General features: G+C 41.6%; 2 protein-coding genes across 3 annotated transcripts; both read left to right on the top strand.

Moving 5' to 3' along the window:
* Positions 1 to 338: 338 nt before the first annotated feature.
* Positions 339 to 9,611, top strand: samd10a (sterile alpha motif domain containing 10a). The gene is made up of 5 exons (XM_079558488.1): positions 339 to 839; positions 2,686 to 2,861; positions 7,838 to 8,006; positions 8,076 to 8,216; positions 9,291 to 9,611. Exons 1-5 carry the CDS (start codon positions 827 to 829, stop codon positions 9,311 to 9,313), a joined length of 522 nt encoding a protein of 173 aa, XP_079414614.1. The 5' UTR covers positions 339 to 826; the 3' UTR covers positions 9,314 to 9,611.
* A 72-nt stretch (positions 9,612 to 9,683) lies between these two features.
* On the top strand, positions 9,684 to 16,168 carry uckl1a (uridine-cytidine kinase 1-like 1a). Of its 2 annotated transcripts, XM_079558478.1 has the most exons (15): positions 9,684 to 9,821; positions 11,593 to 11,780; positions 11,970 to 12,076; positions 12,461 to 12,631; positions 12,698 to 12,769; positions 12,858 to 13,047; positions 13,110 to 13,171; positions 13,324 to 13,340; positions 13,464 to 13,562; positions 13,637 to 13,730; positions 14,038 to 14,100; positions 14,167 to 14,289; positions 15,580 to 15,687; positions 15,800 to 15,956; positions 16,039 to 16,168. In XM_079558478.1, the coding sequence occupies exons 1-15, from the start codon at positions 9,775 to 9,777 to the stop codon at positions 16,119 to 16,121; spliced, it is 1,581 nt and encodes a 526-aa protein (XP_079414604.1). In that variant the 5' UTR covers positions 9,684 to 9,774; the 3' UTR covers positions 16,122 to 16,168. The 2 variants fall into 2 exon arrangements, with proteins under 2 accessions (XP_079414604.1, XP_079414603.1); XM_079558477.1 differs by having other exon boundaries at positions 14,038 to 14,289.
* The last annotated feature ends 2,367 nt before the right edge of the window (positions 16,169 to 18,535 follow it).

Genomic DNA, 18,535 nt, shown 5'->3' on the forward strand with positions numbered 1-18,535 from the left:
GAGAGGTGTAAGGTGCTATAACACTTTAAAAACAATGCATCTGGTTCATCCAATGTTATTGCTTTGTCCATATTAAATACATAAATACAATTCCTTGCATCACCTTTGATTTCGTGCTTTATGTTCAGTTTATTTTATGGTAATCAAGCTTTAAAGTCCTACCAACAGGTCTAGTGAATAACAATAGCACATTCGCACTGGTCTTTTGCACATGTGCGGCCACAGTGTTGTGACTGAAGGGACGGCATAAAGTGACTGTGATGTTTTACACAAATCCACCAGAGTCCAGAGAGGGCTCGGTGCTGCGGGCTGCACAGAGGTCCCATTCTTTAAGGGCAGTGGGGAATTCCTTCTGTGGATGCTGCAGTGATGAGAAGCCTTTTCATCCGCAGTTTTTTTTCAAAGGCTCCACTCGCTGTGTTAATTACAGGGCCCGGGGCTGCACTTTGAGCTCACTGCGCATACGTATGCTCTTGAGAAAATTCCGCGCATCTGATTCTCACGACACAGATAACCACAGAGCACTGAGACGCGCAAAGGGCTCGCCCGTCCCCGCGTGTGTGCGCGCATAGCTCAGCGAGCGGCTCGGGGGCATTCCTGTCTGTGTTTTAAACTTGAGCAGACAGCAGCGAGCTGCCAGTGGAGTGACGTGCGTCAGAGGCGTTTACCTGTGCCGTTTAGGAAAGATGTGGCGCTGACCTTCCTGAACCACTGTCAAACTTTTGTGCAAACAGAGCGGAGCGCCGCGCACGGACGAGTGAGAACCGGAGGAAGGCGCTGAAAAGATGGGTCATTTTAACTAACCGCACTTTGGGTCCTAAACGCCATGGCCGTCGATGGTAAGTCCATATACTCTATTTGAAATTGTGCTGAGATTGCGCTGAACCTAAGAAAAAGTCACTGTTTAAGGTGTGGTGACAATCACAATACAAGCAAGTAATAAGCGAAAGCAAACTCAACATTCGCTTTTTTTTTTTTTTTTTTTTTTTTTTTTTACAAAAGTTTAGGTGGAGGAAAAGCCATGGTAGAAATAGAGTTTTGGTTAAAGCCTATGTTTTATCAGTCCCATACAGTTTTCTCTACTATTTGTAGCTCTAGTTTAACAAAGCCTAAATTATGATGCTATAGGTTAAGGCAAGTGTCCTTTTATGTGTAGACTGACTGGCTGTTAAATCGACCATACATTTAATGATTCATAACACTGGTTTACAGACATTTTAGTGTCTACGTTTTGTGATCTGATTTCGGACAATATTGATGTACTGAATCCCAAAATCCTATCGGTTTTGTGAGTAAAATTTTTTACCCCTGGGCCAAATTTTGCCAAAGGGTATTTATTGTCTTTATGATGTCATCCGTCCTGGTACCGGTCTGTCCAGGGTTGATTGTCATATGATTTGCATTTGTGCATTTGTATTTGTACAAAGCAGCTGTGCTTATAAACCAGCGTGTGTTGGTGACAATTTATAAAAGCTATATACAGGCACTTTTATTATTTCATATGTAGGTTAGCCTTTTGAGAAATGGCAAAAAATATGTCAGAAAAATGTGGTTGAAACCGGTCCCTTGGCTGGGGCTGGTTTTTACATCCCTTAGGATTGGTTTTAACAGAACTCAAGAAAGTAAAAGTCAGATTGGAGAATCCAATAAGCACAAAAACCTGATACAGAAAAATGTTTTCAGATTCTGCGTTGCAAAAAAATACCTCACAAAAAGTATTTTTTGTTACCATTGTATTGCACTGTGTGATATTGCTGTACAAGCTAAAGCTGGTAGGCTCGTTCTGATAATCCTTTTTACTTTACACATACACTAGTTTGAAGCTGAAACAAAAGGCATCAGAGTTGAATAAACTGTATCTCTTCGCCTTGATGACTGCTGCTCTGTTCTGTTCCCAGTGATGAAGCGAAAACACACAAATCTTTCATCTGAAACGCGCACTCCCACAGCTGATTCCTCATTCTGCACTTTCATATTCTTTTAGTTTAACAAAGATGATGGGAACGTACAGTATTTCACACACAAACGCAGCTGCGCACCTCTTCACACTTTACTAAACCCCCTTCTTCAATCTGGCAAACGATTCACTAATGACCTGTGGCTCTCTGCCAGTAACAGCATGTTTTTAGTGCTTTCACATGTTTTTGTTTCTGGATGTGGAAACAACCTGATGAACCGATTAGTTTAGGATTTACACTGTGTAAATACAGTACACAAGCCCATTTAATGCATCTAGTTTAGCAAATGTTGTATTTCCCATAGAAAGTATTTGTCTTTACCAATTATTCAATTAAAGAAAATGTTCAGATCATCCTTATTCAGTATTTTGATTGCGTGCTCAGTTGTATGGTCTATTAGCAGCTAAATCCTTTACGGCTTTGAATTGTGAAAGTTAGATCTAAACCTGTTCAAACAAATCTATAATCTGTATTTCCCCTTTTTTAGAAGACACTCTCCAGTATGTAGTTAATTATAAAGAAAGATTTATAGCTCCCCTGTAGGAATAAAGTTTTGACTCAGCTAACTGGAGACGTGACCGTGTTTTCCTGAAAGCAGGTGTGTGCTTGTATCTATGAGCTCACTGCTGAAAGACAGGGCCAGGTGTGTGTACATTTGTCTGGTGCTGTTTTTTCATGACGAATATCACCGTCGTCTAATCGTTATTACTCACTCTTCCTCTTGCAGCTGCCTCCAGCTTTAGTTTTTGTCGACCAGCGGTGGAGTACAGGGCACTGCCTGAAGACTTCAAGCAGCAGCTGAGTTGGCGAACAGGCGGAAACCTCACCTGGCACGACGGACGGGGCAAAGCAGGAAGCAGACCTGTGAAGTTACTGCAGCAGCCTGGCACTGAAGCCCGGCAGGTATGGCACAAGCACAGGCACAGAGAGCTTGTAGTGAACTAAAGAGACTGGAAACAGGGTCACTTCGGTTTTAGGTAGGATGCCTGATTTGAGCAGGCTGTGACCACGACATTCTAGTGTTTGATGTCACCGTTTCACTTGGAGGCAGGGGCCTTCACAACGCTATGGATGATCACTGTTGCAGACAGAGACGACGCTGAACTCTATGCCAGTGTTTGTTTAGTGTGGCCAGATCAGACTGTAAATTAAAAATGACTTAGTGAGGGTGGCTTCCTCCAAAGTGATCAGGGTGGGCTAACTGAAGCGTGTTCATGAAAAAAATACAAATAGCGAAAGGATAAAATTAGGACGATGTTGCGAGTGTTAAGACAAACACATGAAGGTGAAAATGACAAGCCTGTGTCCGATAATGACTTAAAGAAGGGCATAAACGTAGCGTCCGTTAGAGCAAGGAACTTCCGGAACCTCCCCATTTTTTTGTTACAGAAGAAAGAGGCCATAATTAGTCATTTACAGCCTATGGGACGGATCCAGTAATTACAGAGATCTCAGCCATAAACAACATCAGAACATCTGCATTATGGCAGGACAGTACAAAAGGCAAATACAACAATAGAATTCTGACCTGTCCTCCAACTCCAACTGCTGACTTGCCCGTTGCATCTTCTTATGTCTCATTTGTCGAGATATGCACCCTATAGTACAGTATAAAGTTATAGTGCAGTGGAAGCAGGCTGGTGACCATCCATTGTTGCAGACGGGTCTTTGTTAGCGGAGAATGGAAGTTGCTCTCTCCCCAGCGGGCTCCGGGCTCTAACAGCCTTTTAGTTTGGCTTTAAATAGCTTAGGTCTTCCAGCAGCATCCCTACCCCACCGCCATTAAGCACAGACCACCACAGCATGCTACCAGGCTAAAGAACATATGCAGTCTGTCGGCTATGTATACAATGTTTTTAGATGAATGTTTTCACAGAAGAGGGATTTCTTTCTGATTAGTTTATGTTATGGTGAGGTTGAAATAATCTTTTTGAACTTGTGTACATGTCTGTGCTTTGGACAGAAGCAGCAGACTGGCCTCATTTAGAGCCCCTGCCTTTGTCTTTGCTCCTGAAAGGCTCTTTAAAGGGCTGCCATGAGCTCGGGCTGAAACATAGACTGGGCTGCAGTGATAACAGAGTTGTATACAAAGGATTGTTTGTTTATTGCTAACCTCTTGGATGCATGCAGTGGTTGGCTTATTTTTTGCCGTGGTCAGTGAGTACCACATCCAAAAGACTACGCTTGATCCCGCAGTTTCATTTCTTCAATCTATCTCCCTGTGCATATTTTCCTTTTCCTCGTCTAATTGAGCAACCGCTTTCTGTCTCAGAGACCTCTGGTTCGGTTGGGACTTAAAATTCTGCAAATGCTCATTAGTCACTGTCTGTCTACATGTTTTTGTAACTGGGCTCTGCAAACAGCAGTTCTTAAAACGGGGTGGTTTTGGTGTAAAATCTACTGTTTTACAAACCATTGGTTTTGTGCGGCAGCTCAACAGTTACTTGGAGAACTACTCATCACATGAAACAGCTCACAGCCGACTACTATGGGCACGCAATTAGCACAACTCTTTTAGTATCACACGTTTATTTTGGGTGGCATCTCAACAATTACAACCACCCTCTATTCCTTCTACCGCCTAATTGATGTTATGCAGATGATGTCACAGCATAGCAACAGCACGGCAACTGAAGCAAAATGTGTGTCAGTTCTAAATTTGTTAATTGTTTTGATGCTCAGTCTGGAATGTTAAGCAATCGGTTTAGAGCGAAAATGATGCAGTGCTTTCCCTCTACACAGGAAATATAAATAAAAGCCTTATGCCAGTTTATATCATCAGCCCTACAGTTTATGTATGAGTTTAAACAGGTTTTTTTCCCCCTTTCGTTGGGACAAATACAGTATCTGATCAAATGTCCTACTGTGGTTGTCTGGACATGTCTGGGAGTTCACTCTGATGAAATGTCTTGATAATTGTATTAGGCTGAACAAAGGAGTTTTATCTACTCTCTAGACATGTATACATTATATTTATTGTTTTTTAATGTTATACAAAAGAAAATGAATACATGAACAAGAGAAAAGCAAAATCCACCCACATCCCAACCCCTCTCTCCACAGGAGCTGAAAAAAACAACAAGGCGAAACAGCAACAGACATAAAATAAATTGATGTTTAGTCCACAGTCAAATCAGTTTGCCTCTAATTGCGTAAAGTATTGTGTGTGTGGTAGGATAGTAGTTTCAGTTTATGAGGATGCACAACTGAACACAACACTTCAACAATTTTGGAAAAATGTCTAATAACATTTTGTGAGACAGGTTGTTTTTGATCAAGATTTAAATCACAATGTACATTTTAAACACGTCCAGAAACACTGACATCAGAGAGAAGACTGCATTATGAGCCACTGGACTGATACAAATACATCATTCCAGTCTGTGCAATTTGCAAATTGCAACCAATAAAGTTGGTGCTTTCAATTTGATGTAGAAAACCCGAGAGCTTGTTGTTTTCGTCTCTTACGAAGCCCCAAAACGACACCACAATATTATTTTGCCTTTGTCATCTTGCTCGTTCAATAAAGTCATTTCACTTTAATTTGAGGTTGTGGTCCTTGTGAGTGAAATGCAGTTTCATCTCGCAGGCCAGATTTATTAGGCATTTGTAGGAATTGTATTTGATGTTTAAGGTTTGTGTAAGCTCTCAGTCGTACAGGGATTTTCCATTGTAGTAAAGGTTTCAGTAATAGAGGACATTTCTTCTCAGACACTTGTTCACACTCAAACAACCCAGTTCAATTGATGACTTTGGAAACCTTTACTACGATTTGATGTTAATGATTATAGAAACCCATTTCGTGGTCAAACTGATGTAATCTCTCTCTGAACTTACATATAACGAGATGTTTACCACAGTCTGCAGTGTCTGATGTGAGCGTATAAGGTCAGCATGGACTTTAATGAGTTTACAAACTGCTTTAGCTCCACAGGGGACTGCCTTGTTAGCTTCTAGCTCTAGCTTTGTCATAGGGTATTTCTGAGGGGGTGGCACTATTAATTGGAATCAAAATTCACATTTTAATGGTCACAAATTGCAAAGATGTAAATTGTTTTCATTGGTCAATGTCTGATAACCACAATCCGTCTCCATGAGGATGCATTTATGTAAAACCCGCTAGCTTTGAGGACGACAGTGGCCCAGGTTGTAGAGCGAGTCGTCTTATGACCAGATAGAATCCAGCCTCTCGCAGACTGCTGTTATGTCCTTGAGCAAGACACCTCACCCACCTGACTTGTGTAAATGTAGTGTGTGAGAGGCCGGTGGTGGTCGGAGGGGCTGATGGCACAGATTTGCCAGACTCGCTTCAGTCTACCCCAGGGCAGCTACTATTGCTGGGTTGCAGGTTCTAGATTGTGATGATGTCACCAGACCCAGCAGGAGCCAGTTTTTCCTATTTACTGAGTTACACTTTCACAAGTCGAAGCTAAAAAGAATATGTTTTAATTAAAAAAAAGGATCATTAATATCAGTCACTGGGTCCATGATCTCTCTGTACAAAACCAAAATGTCCTCAGAAACAAAATCATTTTCCTCTATTAATATTATAGGTCTTTAGAACGCTGTGATGTGTCACCTGCAACTCAACTCAACAATAATAGATATCCTCTGTTACCATGGATATCCACCATGTTTGTGGATACTAACCATAGACTAAAAAACAGTATAAAAAGTGGAGACAAAAGTTGTGGAATAACAGCTGCTGAGTCACGACTGGTAAATACATCTAACACACTTAAAGGAACAGGCCACCGTTTTCCCATACTGAGATATGTTCTTACCTGAGCTTAGACGAGTTGATGCACACCGGGCTGGTCTTTGTGTGTGCCCGTGGAAGAGCGCGGTAGCTTCCAACTTCACCTCCGTTTGTAGCAATAGGAACACATTGGGAGAGGCCAAATGCTAACAACACCTTTGCTCGTTTTGTGTGACTGAGCGCACACACAAAGACCAGACAGGTGCGTATCAACTCGTCTAAGCTCAGGTAAGAACATATCTCAGTATGAAAAAACGGTGGCCAGTTCCTTTTTTTTACCTTAAAATCTCCATTAGTTTATGATTGCTGCAAATCCCATGATGCTTAGTGGTTTGACATCACAATCCTGAACTCTATGCTAGCTTACCATCACCAAGTATGGAATGAATGAACAATGGCTACAGTGTAGCGCTTTAAGAACCTTGTCAACTCAGGCTTGTAAAGCGCAGTACAAATGTTTTATTTTTTGTTGTTGAATCTGTAATGAAATGCACGTGATTTTTGTATTAGTTTTGCAGTTCATCTTGGAAGTGCATATGACAAGTTTTAATGCTTTTGTATGTAATCATGACTTACATAGAGCGAAAACATCAGTTGTATTTAATAATTATAGTTTTATTTCAGTGAAGCAGCAAGAAAACTTGGGTAAAACTGCCGCACATAGAGTCAAAGTTCCAGAGAATTTGGACTCAATCATTTCTCATTGATACAACATGGTTACACGGCAACAGTTTAAAATTATTTGCCTCTTTCTATGTCACTTCCTGTCAGTGTCCAATGAGGAAGTGAATCACAAAAAATGACAATCTAATGAAGACGGTGTATAATTGTGTCAAATATAGCAAAAAATACGTCTAAAGGTTCATTCATACTCCACTAGATGCAATAACTTCTTGTTCTGAACAAAATGGAGTCACCTTTGCCTTGTCGCCATGGAACTGTCATCAGTTACCAAACGTTTCCATGGCTACAAGGCAAAAGTGACTTCATTTTGTTTTGTAGCTCAGCAGTCTTTTATTTTTTTCAAGTAAATAACTAGCAGCTTTGTGCACAGCTGATCTATAAACTATGCCTGCTCATTTAATGTCGTCATGTTTTGTCTTTTCCCCTCTGTCTGCAGTACCATAGCAGCGATAATTATGGGATATACAACACAAGCCCGATACAGCCCAGTCTGATGCGCCCCGTGGTGCTTTGGACACAGCAGGACGTTTGTAAATGGCTGAAGAAACATTGTCCTCACAACTATCTGACCTACGTGGAGGTGTTCTCTCAGCACGCCATCACAGGTATAAAACACTTTTTTACTTTTTCGAATGATCATGGCCACGTGTCTGAGCCTCGTTCTTTGCCGCCAGGTCGCGCTCTGCTGCGTCTGAACGGAGAGAAGCTGCAGAGGATGGGGCTGGTGCAGGAGACGCTGAGGCAGGAGCTTCTGCAACAAGTCCTACAACTACAGGTCCAGGAGGAGGGACGCAATCTGCAGCTCCTCAGCAGAAGTACGAGGCTTCCATTTAAACTTTCCAATGCTCCGTCTTAGGGCTGCAACCATTTATAAGATGCGAGCGAATTAGCTATAGTGTGATATACGGATGCACGATATTGGACGGATATCTAATTGTATTTTTTTAATGATATGTGATTTTTATGATGATTGTTTTTACTCAAGATTAAAGTGATAGTCTGTAAATTTGCAAAGTGAGGAGAGATCGAGTGACATTTCAAAGTAAACAATCAAATCCCTCCCCTCTTTATCCACAAAGCCTTTCTTGGTTTGCAAAATGAGGAGAGCGGGAACAGGATTTTCGAAAGTAAACGATCAAGCTCCTCCCTCTCCTCTTGATTGGACCTGACAGGCTGGTTCACAGGAAAAGCTCGTCTCATTGGTCAACGCGGGAGGATGCTAGACTCTGATCAGTTGCTGAGATCTGGGAAGGAGGGACTTTACAAAAATAATATATATATATATATTTACTTTACATCAAAATGCAAGAGCAGGTGGCCGATTTTGCACATTTTATAAAATTTGTAAAACATGTAGACTTCCAGATTGTCACTTTAACTTAGTAGTGCTTGATTTAAACTCATCCATTAGAATTGAGAGAAGACTCAAATATGTGCTGCGCGGCTACGTCATACAGTATAAGAAGATACAAATATTTTAGAAACTATTTGTTGACTACAGGGTTAAGAGGTTTTAGACATAATACAGCCCAATGAAGACTATTATAACTATTATATTGTTGTTTTCTATTTCCCAAAGTAACTTTAGTCTTTGGAATGCTTTTAATGATTTAGAATTGATTGCAATTAAGACAAAGATTATTACCTTTACATCTTCTGACTGCTGGTGTTTGCCAGTTAGAAACCTCATACAAAAGACAGAGCTATAATTGAATTAAACACACTAACAATCCATCTTTTTTTATTTATTTTTATTTTATTTTGTAGAATATTATGAGTATGCTATATCTAGAGGGTCTCGGTTTGCAGATTCTTTGACTGTCAAATCTTGGCTTGTAACTTTCACACATCAAAGTTGGATTTGTGATGATGTTTTCCTCTTTTTGCAGCGTCGTTTGGCAACATATCATAGGGTTTGGGTTAATGACGTCTTGTGCTGCTTGGAGGATGACTAATGAAGACTGGAATTACTGCATAATTACTGAAATGTGAATCTAATTTGTTGAAAGATGCCTTCAGCAAAATCAAAGGACTATTTGCACATCACATTTACCACGAGTGGATGCTGCGGCGCGAGGAAGCCCACACGGAAATGTTGAAAAGGACTGACTGTAAAAAAAGACAATCCAATTTGTAATTATTTTTTCTCTTATTGTAAATGAATTCATCGTTGTCTGTACTATTTGTGTTTTTTTTATGTCAGGAAATAAACAAATGAAGTATTAAACATAATGTGTGCTTGTGGTCACGTGATCTGCTACGTGAAGCGGGGGGGGGAGGAACTACACTGTCCATGATGCATTGCGCGGCTCAGCCAAATGGTTGTAGCCTGTGGTGGTGACCGGTCCATGGCTCCGAGGCTCCGACATCGCCATGGAAACGGAGTGCGGGGCGATACTATCCTGCCGCTCCTCGGACAGGTACAGGACGCTTCTCATATCATTATTAAACTGTGCATCGACATGACGAGAGGCTTTGATGCGGTGATACGCAGCCGCAACACACGGTCCCTCTGTTGTCACCCTGACCCCTCTGGAAGTGGGCTACAGCTGACCGACCAAAGACAACCAGGCTGCATTTCTACTACGGCGTCTGTGCGGGCTGCTCTTTTCGAAGGGCGTGTTTTAATGTCTGGGAATCAGATTACACAATTCCAAGTAAATATATCAACATGTTTTGCTAATATGGTTGAAGCATTGTTGACAGTGATGCACTAACCAAAGCCAGTAGCCTGATACGTCATATCCCTAGACCACGAATGTCCCATTTACAAACCCGTGACTAATATTGTCATATAATTCTTCTATAGCAGTAGAAGATACTTGCATCATTTATCCATCTCAAATAAAGGCTATTGTTTTACCTCAATTGATTAAGTTACTGTGATATCCTTAGTTAAACTGACATACTTTGCATTTAAAAATCTAGTTATAATTATAATCTTTTTCAAAACCATCATGTGTCTTTAATCTTATTCTAAGATAATACCAAAGTATTATTTTATCATGTATTGCTATGCTTATCTAAATTCCAGATCTTCATATTGAGTTCATATAGTTTGCTTCCATCATCGCCCTTTTTCAGACGCAATTTCCCCACAGTGGGACAAATTAAGGTCTTTATATCGTATATATCACTATTTCTCTTATTTCAGCATGACAAAAGTGAAGTAAACATGAAATGCTTTATTCATGAATAATAAGTTGATAGTAACTTAGTCGTTGTTAGTTCACTGCATCTTGGGACCAATGAATGGCCACTGTGTTATTCTGCTGGATGTGCCTGCACTGAGTTGAGGGTTCATTGAACTGCAGGGAGCACGTCCTTCACAACCTTTTTTTAAAGCACAGGAGTCTCTAATAATATCATCCAAGCAGCTCTTACAGTCCTACATCACACAGTGATCCTCTTAACCACTGTCACCTGCTTCAGACAAACGAAAACAAGTCGCACACACAGACTTTGAGAAAAGAGGAGAGAGATATTATTTGTTGTACAAATGTAGATTTGTTTTATAGGTTGTGGTTGCTCTAAAGGAGTGTAGGCCTTAGTGGTGAAAGGATGTTGTGTGACCCTGATAAGACTCTGAGTGAGTGTGCTGGGGCCAGGATCTCAGGCTGCTGGTCCCTCAGGTCCGACACCAGGTAAGAACTGACTGACTGTAGCGCTGCTGTCAAGTCTACATGTGAAATTTGTATTGAATATTCTACACAACTGTCTAAAGAAGGTAGCAGTTCATTGTTTAATGTGTTTTAATCTGCTGTCTGTGGGTGTCAAGACAAATCAAGCTTGTTAACTTCAATTGCATTGAGTCACAGTTTTGTTTCACTTACCTTTTTATTTCCCTGTCTTTCAAGCCAGTGTCAGACCAAAAACAACATTGAAAGTAGTCTTTTTTTTTTAGTTCAGTTAAAAGATAGAACAATTCTTGGAAAGGTTCCTTTTCTGGTTTGACAGGTTTGACATTCCAAACATGCTGTGCAATATTTTGACAATGATAATTGTCATGTTGATGATTTATTGTCTTGATGCTATGTTTATACGGTATGTTACCATTTGTGATGTCAGTGTGTCTATATTGTCTTTAGGATCACAGTACTTTGCTCCTTTGCTGCAGTAATGGGTGCTTTTGACACCATGTGTTTGTTTGGGGCTGATGTCCTGCCTGTCCTGTCCTGTGCTGTCTTGTAGTGGGAGTGGGGAGGACTCGTTGGACCGGCTCTTGCCTCCAGCCGGGGCCCCTCGTCGAAAGAGTGCCACCTCCCTGAGTAAAAGCGAGCCCCCTTTGCTCCGCACAGGCACCCGCACCATCTACACTGCGGGCCGGCCCCCGTGGTATGACGAGCATGGCATGCAGCCAAAGGAGGCCTTTGTCATTGGTATGACACCAACAAATGAAGAATGATGTATTACTCCTCTAAATCTGTCAAGTTATTCGTCTTTGTCGCAAAACTCTTTTTTGATGTATAACCACTTTACTGCCATCTCACATGCCCACTGTTAGACAACATTAGACACACTCTGAAAAGCACACATAATGGCCCATTGAATGTTATGGTTCTGTGCAGGGCTGTGTGGGGGCAGCGCCTCAGGGAAAACCACTGTGGCCAATAAGATCATTGAGGCACTAGATGTGCCTTGGGTAGTGCTGCTGTCTATGGACTCCTTTTACAAGGTAAGACCTGACTGGGACTGTTTTTGTCATATTTTAAATACTTTTTGAATTACTTTAGGTTAAAAAAGGAACCTGAAATAATGATCAGAATCGTAAAGTTACACTTTGAATGACAGCTCTCAGCCCCACTGCTGAGCGTTGTCAGTGAATGACCTGATTTTAATCTAAAAGCAAAATCTCTATTAATCACAGAGGCCATTGACTGTCACTGTGACCTGGAAAGCTAATCCCAGCCTGGCAATAACAAATCATGTCTGTATTTGGGACTTGATTTTCTATTACATCACACACCTTAAATGCAAAGATACTCAAACAAGAAACCTCATATACTTTACTTACTTTCATTGCGTTCACTGCTTTGGCTTATTAAGGATTGTGTCACAGGTTTTATCGCCAGAGGAACAGGCCCTGGCAGCGAGCAATGACTACAACTTTGACCATCCAGCGGCCTTTGATTTCGAGCTTCTGGTGGCCACACTGCGAAAACTCAAACAGGGTAGAAGCGTGAAGATTCCTGTGTATGATTTCACAACTCACAGTAGACATAAAGACTGGGTAAGTCGGAACAGAGAGCTTAAACAGAAATGTGCAACCTCAAAACTGATTTTCCCCCTTTTGCAGAAAAACGTTTACGGCGCCAGTGTCATAATATTTGAGGGAATTATGTCATTTGCCGACAAAGGGCTCCTTCAGGTAGAGCAGTTTCTTCAAAGTTTCTCTGGCTGCTTCACACAGATGAACATTCCCAACCCATTGCATTTTCCGCTCTTCTTTCCTGCAGCTCCTGGATATGAAAATCTTTGTCGACACAGACTCGGACATCCGATTGGTCCGCAGGTTACGGAGGGACATCACAGAGAGGGGGCGGGACATCGAGGGCGTGATCAAACAGTACAACAAGTTTGTGAAGCCGGCATTCGACCAGTACATTGAACCTGCTATGAGGCTGGCTGACATAGTTGTGCCAAGAGGTGAGTTTGCCAAGTTGACCCTTTGGAATAAACTGGGATACCAATGTTTGTTTGTCTCTAAGGCGGCGGGAACATGGTGGCCATAGATCTGATCGTGCAGCATGTACACAGCCAGCTGGAGAAGGTGAGCGGATTCATGGTAATGGTAGATTGAACAGTAGTGCCCCCTTGTGTCACATGAGTGCAACAAACCAAACCAGTATGACCAGTGTTTTATATTTTAAACCAATTTACAAAGCTAAATGAATTTCTATGTTTAAACCCTCCCCAATGCAGCGTGAGCTCAACGTCAGGTATGATGTTTGTGCTGTTATTATATTCTCCCTTTTAGTGACCACTATACTTACTGTTCAAAGTGTCTGGTGTGATATTTTGCATATTCTGAGTTTATTTTGTGACTGTGCTTCTTGCTATAGGGCACTCCTGGCATCAGTCCAGCAAACCCATCCTCTACCTCAGACCCTCTGTGTGCTGGAGAGTACACCGCAGGTCAAAGGCTTGCATACCATTATCAGGTGTCATCATCATAACAGACTACTGTGTACTAAGCGATTACATATGTCTAATGAGCTTCTTTTTGGTAATCTAGGAATAAGGAAACAAGTCGAGACGAGTTTATCTTCTACTCAAAGAGGCTCATGAGGCTACTCATCGAACGTGCTTTAACATTCCTTCCCTCACAGGTGGGTGGATGCGATCCTTCTTAGAATATTCTGGTCCATGGGAAGTAAGTTGCAGAGGAGTTGAACATTAGGGAAACTGGGGGAGATAGTGCTCAAACTCACTGATGACAGAGGAGAGGGCCTGCATTTGGTAAAGAGCAGCAAACCCAACAAAGTAAATGTAAACAATAACTCTATTACAGTGACATATTCAGGATTCAGTTTATTGGTTAACGAGTAAAGTGAACAGTACAGTTAAAATAGATGTGACTCATGCGACTACACTTGTGTGCCCAGAGAAGTAAGCCCTCTTTTTTATTTTTTGCAGACGTGTGTGATCCAGACTCCGCAGGGACAGCAGTACGAAGGCCGCCGCTTTAACGGGAAGGGGGTGAGTGATGTGTCTCCAGTTCAGTTCTTGTGCTGTGGGTCTCTGACGCTGCTCTGGGCTCTACAGATCACTGGAGTGTCCATTCTTCGAGCGGGAGAGACCATGGAGCCGGCGCTCAGGGCTGTGTGCAAAGACGTGCGGATCGGCAAAATCCTCATCCAGACCAACATGGACTCAGGAGAACCTGAGGTAAAAACCCCAACGCTGAACATGTCCATTCATTGTTTTGGTAGCTTTTTATAGTCTGCTGTATTAATAAATCAACTGAACACTGTTATATAGATAGATAATATTGTATTTCGATACAGTATTATATACTAATGGTTCTCAAACTGTGCCATGGGTACCACAGGTGGTACATGGGCTACTGCAAGGGGGTTCCCAAGGTTCTCTGCAGGCCATGGTTTACTTGAGTCACATTTTAGATCATGTCCAAGGTGCTTCTGACCATTAGCCTGACTCCACATGTGGAGATGAGTCCCCAGGCGCTGCCCATTGCTCCTTACGGGCAGCCCCAGCCAGGAGCAACAGCGGATGGGTCAAATGCAGAGGACAATGGGGACAATAGTAAGCCTTAACCTTTACCTTAAAGTGGGGGTATTATGCAAAATCGACTTTTTCAAGCTTTACATCATGTTATTATGTCATTCCCTCATTAAAAACATGCCTGAAGTGTTGCCTTGGCACATTCACGTATTTTTGAGTAATCTGTAAAAACTCTGATGGCAGCCATTTTAGGGATAGGTTTTCCTCCGAGCTTTCGTCACCAGCCGAGTAACCAACCACTGCTCCTCAGCAGAACCCCCTCCCCACTGATGCCACAGACAGCGTGTGGAGGGGGTCAGAGGTTCTTAAAGAGACAGAGGCCTATTTCAAGACATTCACTACAGCCATTTTGAGAGAGCAATTTTATACAAGGCAGTTATTCTAATTTAGTGCATTTACAGACCAACAGAGGGTTTGGTCATCATTGTAGTGTGATATAGACTGGTGCTATGGGATTGAAAAAAGCATAATACCCCCCCCTTTAACCATAGTTTGATCTGGTTCAATCCTGTTAGAAACCTGGTTTAAATGCGCCTCTGAGTGATGCCTATTATTTTTGATGGAACTTAAATTTAAAGTTAAAGTTAAATTTCAAGAAACACTGTTATGTTCAGTAACATGGTTAAAGCAAACAGTTTTTTTTTTTATCATATGCTGAAATGTATGTTTATTTTGAAAATGAATTTTTGTTTTGGGCGGGTCTCATCTTAATGGGTTGTAGTTCCTGAAGCAGCTGAACGCGCTGCTCTAAACGGTTCCACTACACCCACATATCGACAAACTGGCTTTAAACAAATCATAAGACTGTTTTGATTTTTTTTCCCCCCCTACACATATATTTTCATTCTTCCACATGATGTGTGTCACCGTGGTAACTACCCTTCCTGCATCCGTAGCCATGGTAACCTGTCTCTTCCTCTCTGGCCTCTCCAGCTGCACTACCTGCGTCTGCCCAAAGACATCAGTGAAGATCATGTCATCCTCATGGACAGCACCGTTTCCACAGGCGCAGCAGCCATGATGGCAATACGAGTCCTGTTGGTGTGTACAATGTAATAGTCACTTAGAGCTCTGGAATTGTCATTTGGGGAGAAAAAAAACCCTTGAAACCACTTCCTACACATCCTAAAAGATACTGTGTGTTTCTGCTCAGGACCACGAGGTGCAGGAGGATCGGATAGTCCTGGTGTCACTGCTGATGGCAGAGCTGGGCGTCCATTCTGTGGCCTATGCTTTCCCTAAAGTCAAAATCATCACCTCTGCTGTGGATAAGAGCCTGGATGACTCCTTACATGTCATTCCTGGTATAGGTAGAGTATCAGTGCCCTCTGCTTTCATTCACCTTATTGTTAGAAGTCCATCCATACCTCATGAAACAAATTTCTTTTTCAGGAGACTTTGGCGACCGTTACTTTGGGACGGACGGCTCTGCAGACTGGAATGAGGCGGAGGACAAAGAGGAGCCACACTGCTGACACAAACAACTGTGAACTATGACTTCAGCTTTTACTCTATGTCAGGCCAGATTAAAAAAAAAAAAGCTTTCTCTATGGCACATGAAGGTACAATAGTCTGAAATCTCAACCAGGGACAGTATTTTTGACAGTGAGTGATAACGATTGCAATACAAAAGCTTGCTGCTAAAATAATGAGTATGGCATTTTATATAACAATTCAATTCCTCCAACGTTGTACAATTTTCAAAGTGCTGGACATTAAGAGCATAAATTGTGTCTAAATGTGAAGTTTCTCTCAGCTCTAACATGCCTTCAACAAAAAGAGTAGCTTCTTTGTGTTCTGGACAGTCCTTTTGTAATATAATTTACAACTGCATCCATTTTATAGATACATTGCATTATTTCCTTGCTCCTCTCCTTACGATCACAGGATTCATGACCTTTGCTCTTTTTTTTAATCTATCCATGGATCAAACGCGGGCCTCTCTGCCAGGGGCTCGTCTTTGGGGGCGGAGGTTGCACAGTCCCCCCCACACTCAAGCAGTTTATTGAGGGTCAGTAACTTATTATTTATCAACAAACAATTGCAATTATGGGCAAATAAGAATAAACTTTTGCATCTTTTACATTGGTAGCTGTCTCAATTTATAGACCACTCACTCATTCACCACCAGTGTGCACGCGTGTAGACACTGGACGGTCCTCTCTACCAAAACTGTCTTTATCAGTTTGAATCGAACATGTCATTTAAAGTAATGAATTCAAATGTTTTCATGAAGACTTGCTTGGCTCTGACCCTCCTCAAAGCAGGGGCGGACTGGGACTGAAAAACAGCCCTGGACTCTGACCAGCCTGGCCCAAATTAGCGTAATTGTGACACTTCCACAAATACATATTTTAACCTCTAACCACCCGCCTTAACCGAGTGCATTTTCCCCAGGTCGACTCTTTATTTTTTTTATCATCAGCAAAAAGAACGGGACAGGTGGTCGTAGAAACAGAAGCAAAATCATTAATTTAAATAATAAATAATAATGGTCCCAAAGTTGAACCTTGCGGTACACCATACTCCACGGAATTCCTTTTAGATTCATATTTTTTTAATACTGGGCTTTACCCAAATCTAAAAGCTTCTCGACTGGAGAGCAACAATGTAACTTCTCATTTGAAAGCTAAGACCTACAAAAGTGACGGAAACTTTTTGTCACGTCATTTTTGTCAAATTTTTTAATTTTTTTTCATTATTGTTTCTATCATTTTTTGTTGTGTTTTTCCTCACGTTTTTGTGTTTTGTTTGTCCTGTGTTTTTCTCATGTTTTTGTTGCCTTTTCATAACATTTTTTGTCACTTTTTTGTTGCTTTTCCAGCACATTTTTGTTTTGTTTTCATCCTCTTTTTCTCGCTATTTTGATGCGTTTCTTTTTAGCTTTTAGATTTGGGTAAAGCTCAGTTGAGGCGTGACTGGTGGCCCTAGAGCCAGTGGCCCCTCTGTGCTCTTCCAGAATGGACATATAGATACAGACAGCATCTCTGGAATCGCCCATATATGGTCATTTTTGAAAACAGTTAAGGGGGAAAACAATTTTGATTTTTTTTTAATTTTCTCTAATTATTCAAAAACTACTGTAACAAATGCTCAATTATCAATATAGTTTTCTACTAAATAATGATAAAAAGACATGGGGAGGAGCAAAGTGGTTCAACAGCCCATAAATACATGAATAACGGAGAATGCTACATGTTAGCAGCGGGCTAATGCTAATGGTTAGCTAGCGCGAGCTACAACTGCCTTTTTTTTCACTTCTACTGAACAATCTGTTGCGACAAAATATCCATATGGGCCCGATTTACACTTGACTTTATTTATGTGTGATAAATAAGTTGATATTCCACCAGAAAATGGCTAAAAAGAGTGGAAAATTGTGTTTCTCTAAAGATTCTATTCCCCCCTCGGCGAAGCCACGCCCCCTTCTATGACGAGTTGCCGCGAGCCCGCCCCTGCCTCAAAGCAAAAGTCTGCTCTCTGCGCTTCCTGTGATGCACGTTTTAGCCGGAAGGTGTCAGTATAGCTCACTCTTTGCCGCTCGCTTTGATTTATAGCATGTTCCCATCATTCATTGTTATAGTCGGGGCTCGGGAGGAGGAAACTACACACGCTCACCTGGCACATTAAGCTACACAAGAAAAGAATGGGGTCTAAAACAAACAAGCGCTGTCTTTGAAAAAGCTCACGGCGCATCGAGCGAACAGAGTAGGATTTTTAGTTCAACGTAATGTTATGGGGTCTCATTGATGTAATAGCACATAATCCTTTGTTGCTGGCACAGTTGAAACACCGATCCCGTGTTTGACTTCATGAAGACATCGCGATGCCTTACGCGCCCCCGTACGTCGTATCTGCGAAGATGCGTCTTTTTTTTCCTGTTAAATTC

Source organism: Gobius niger, assembly GCF_951799975.1.
Source record: "Gobius niger genome assembly, chromosome: 6".
In the NCBI taxonomy this organism is placed as follows: domain Eukaryota; kingdom Metazoa; phylum Chordata; class Actinopteri; order Gobiiformes; family Gobiidae; genus Gobius; species Gobius niger.

Coding starts and splice junctions, on each gene's coding strand:
- samd10a (XM_079558488.1), top strand. Junction 2,862..7,837: donor CTGGCACTGAAGCCCGGCAG/GTATGGCACAAG, acceptor CTCTGTCTGCAG/TACCATAGCAGCGATAATTA. Junction 8,007..8,075: donor CTCTCAGCACGCCATCACAG/GTATAAAACACT, acceptor CTTTGCCGCCAG/GTCGCGCTCTGCTGCGTCTG.
- uckl1a (XM_079558477.1), top strand. CDS start 9,775: ATGGAAACGGAGTGCGGGGCGATACTATCCTGCCGCTCCTCGGACAG. Junction 12,077..12,460: donor CTATGGACTCCTTTTACAAG/GTAAGACCTGAC, acceptor ATTGTGTCACAG/GTTTTATCGCCAGAGGAACA. Junction 12,632..12,697: donor ACAGTAGACATAAAGACTGG/GTAAGTCGGAAC, acceptor CCCCTTTTGCAG/AAAAACGTTTACGGCGCCAG.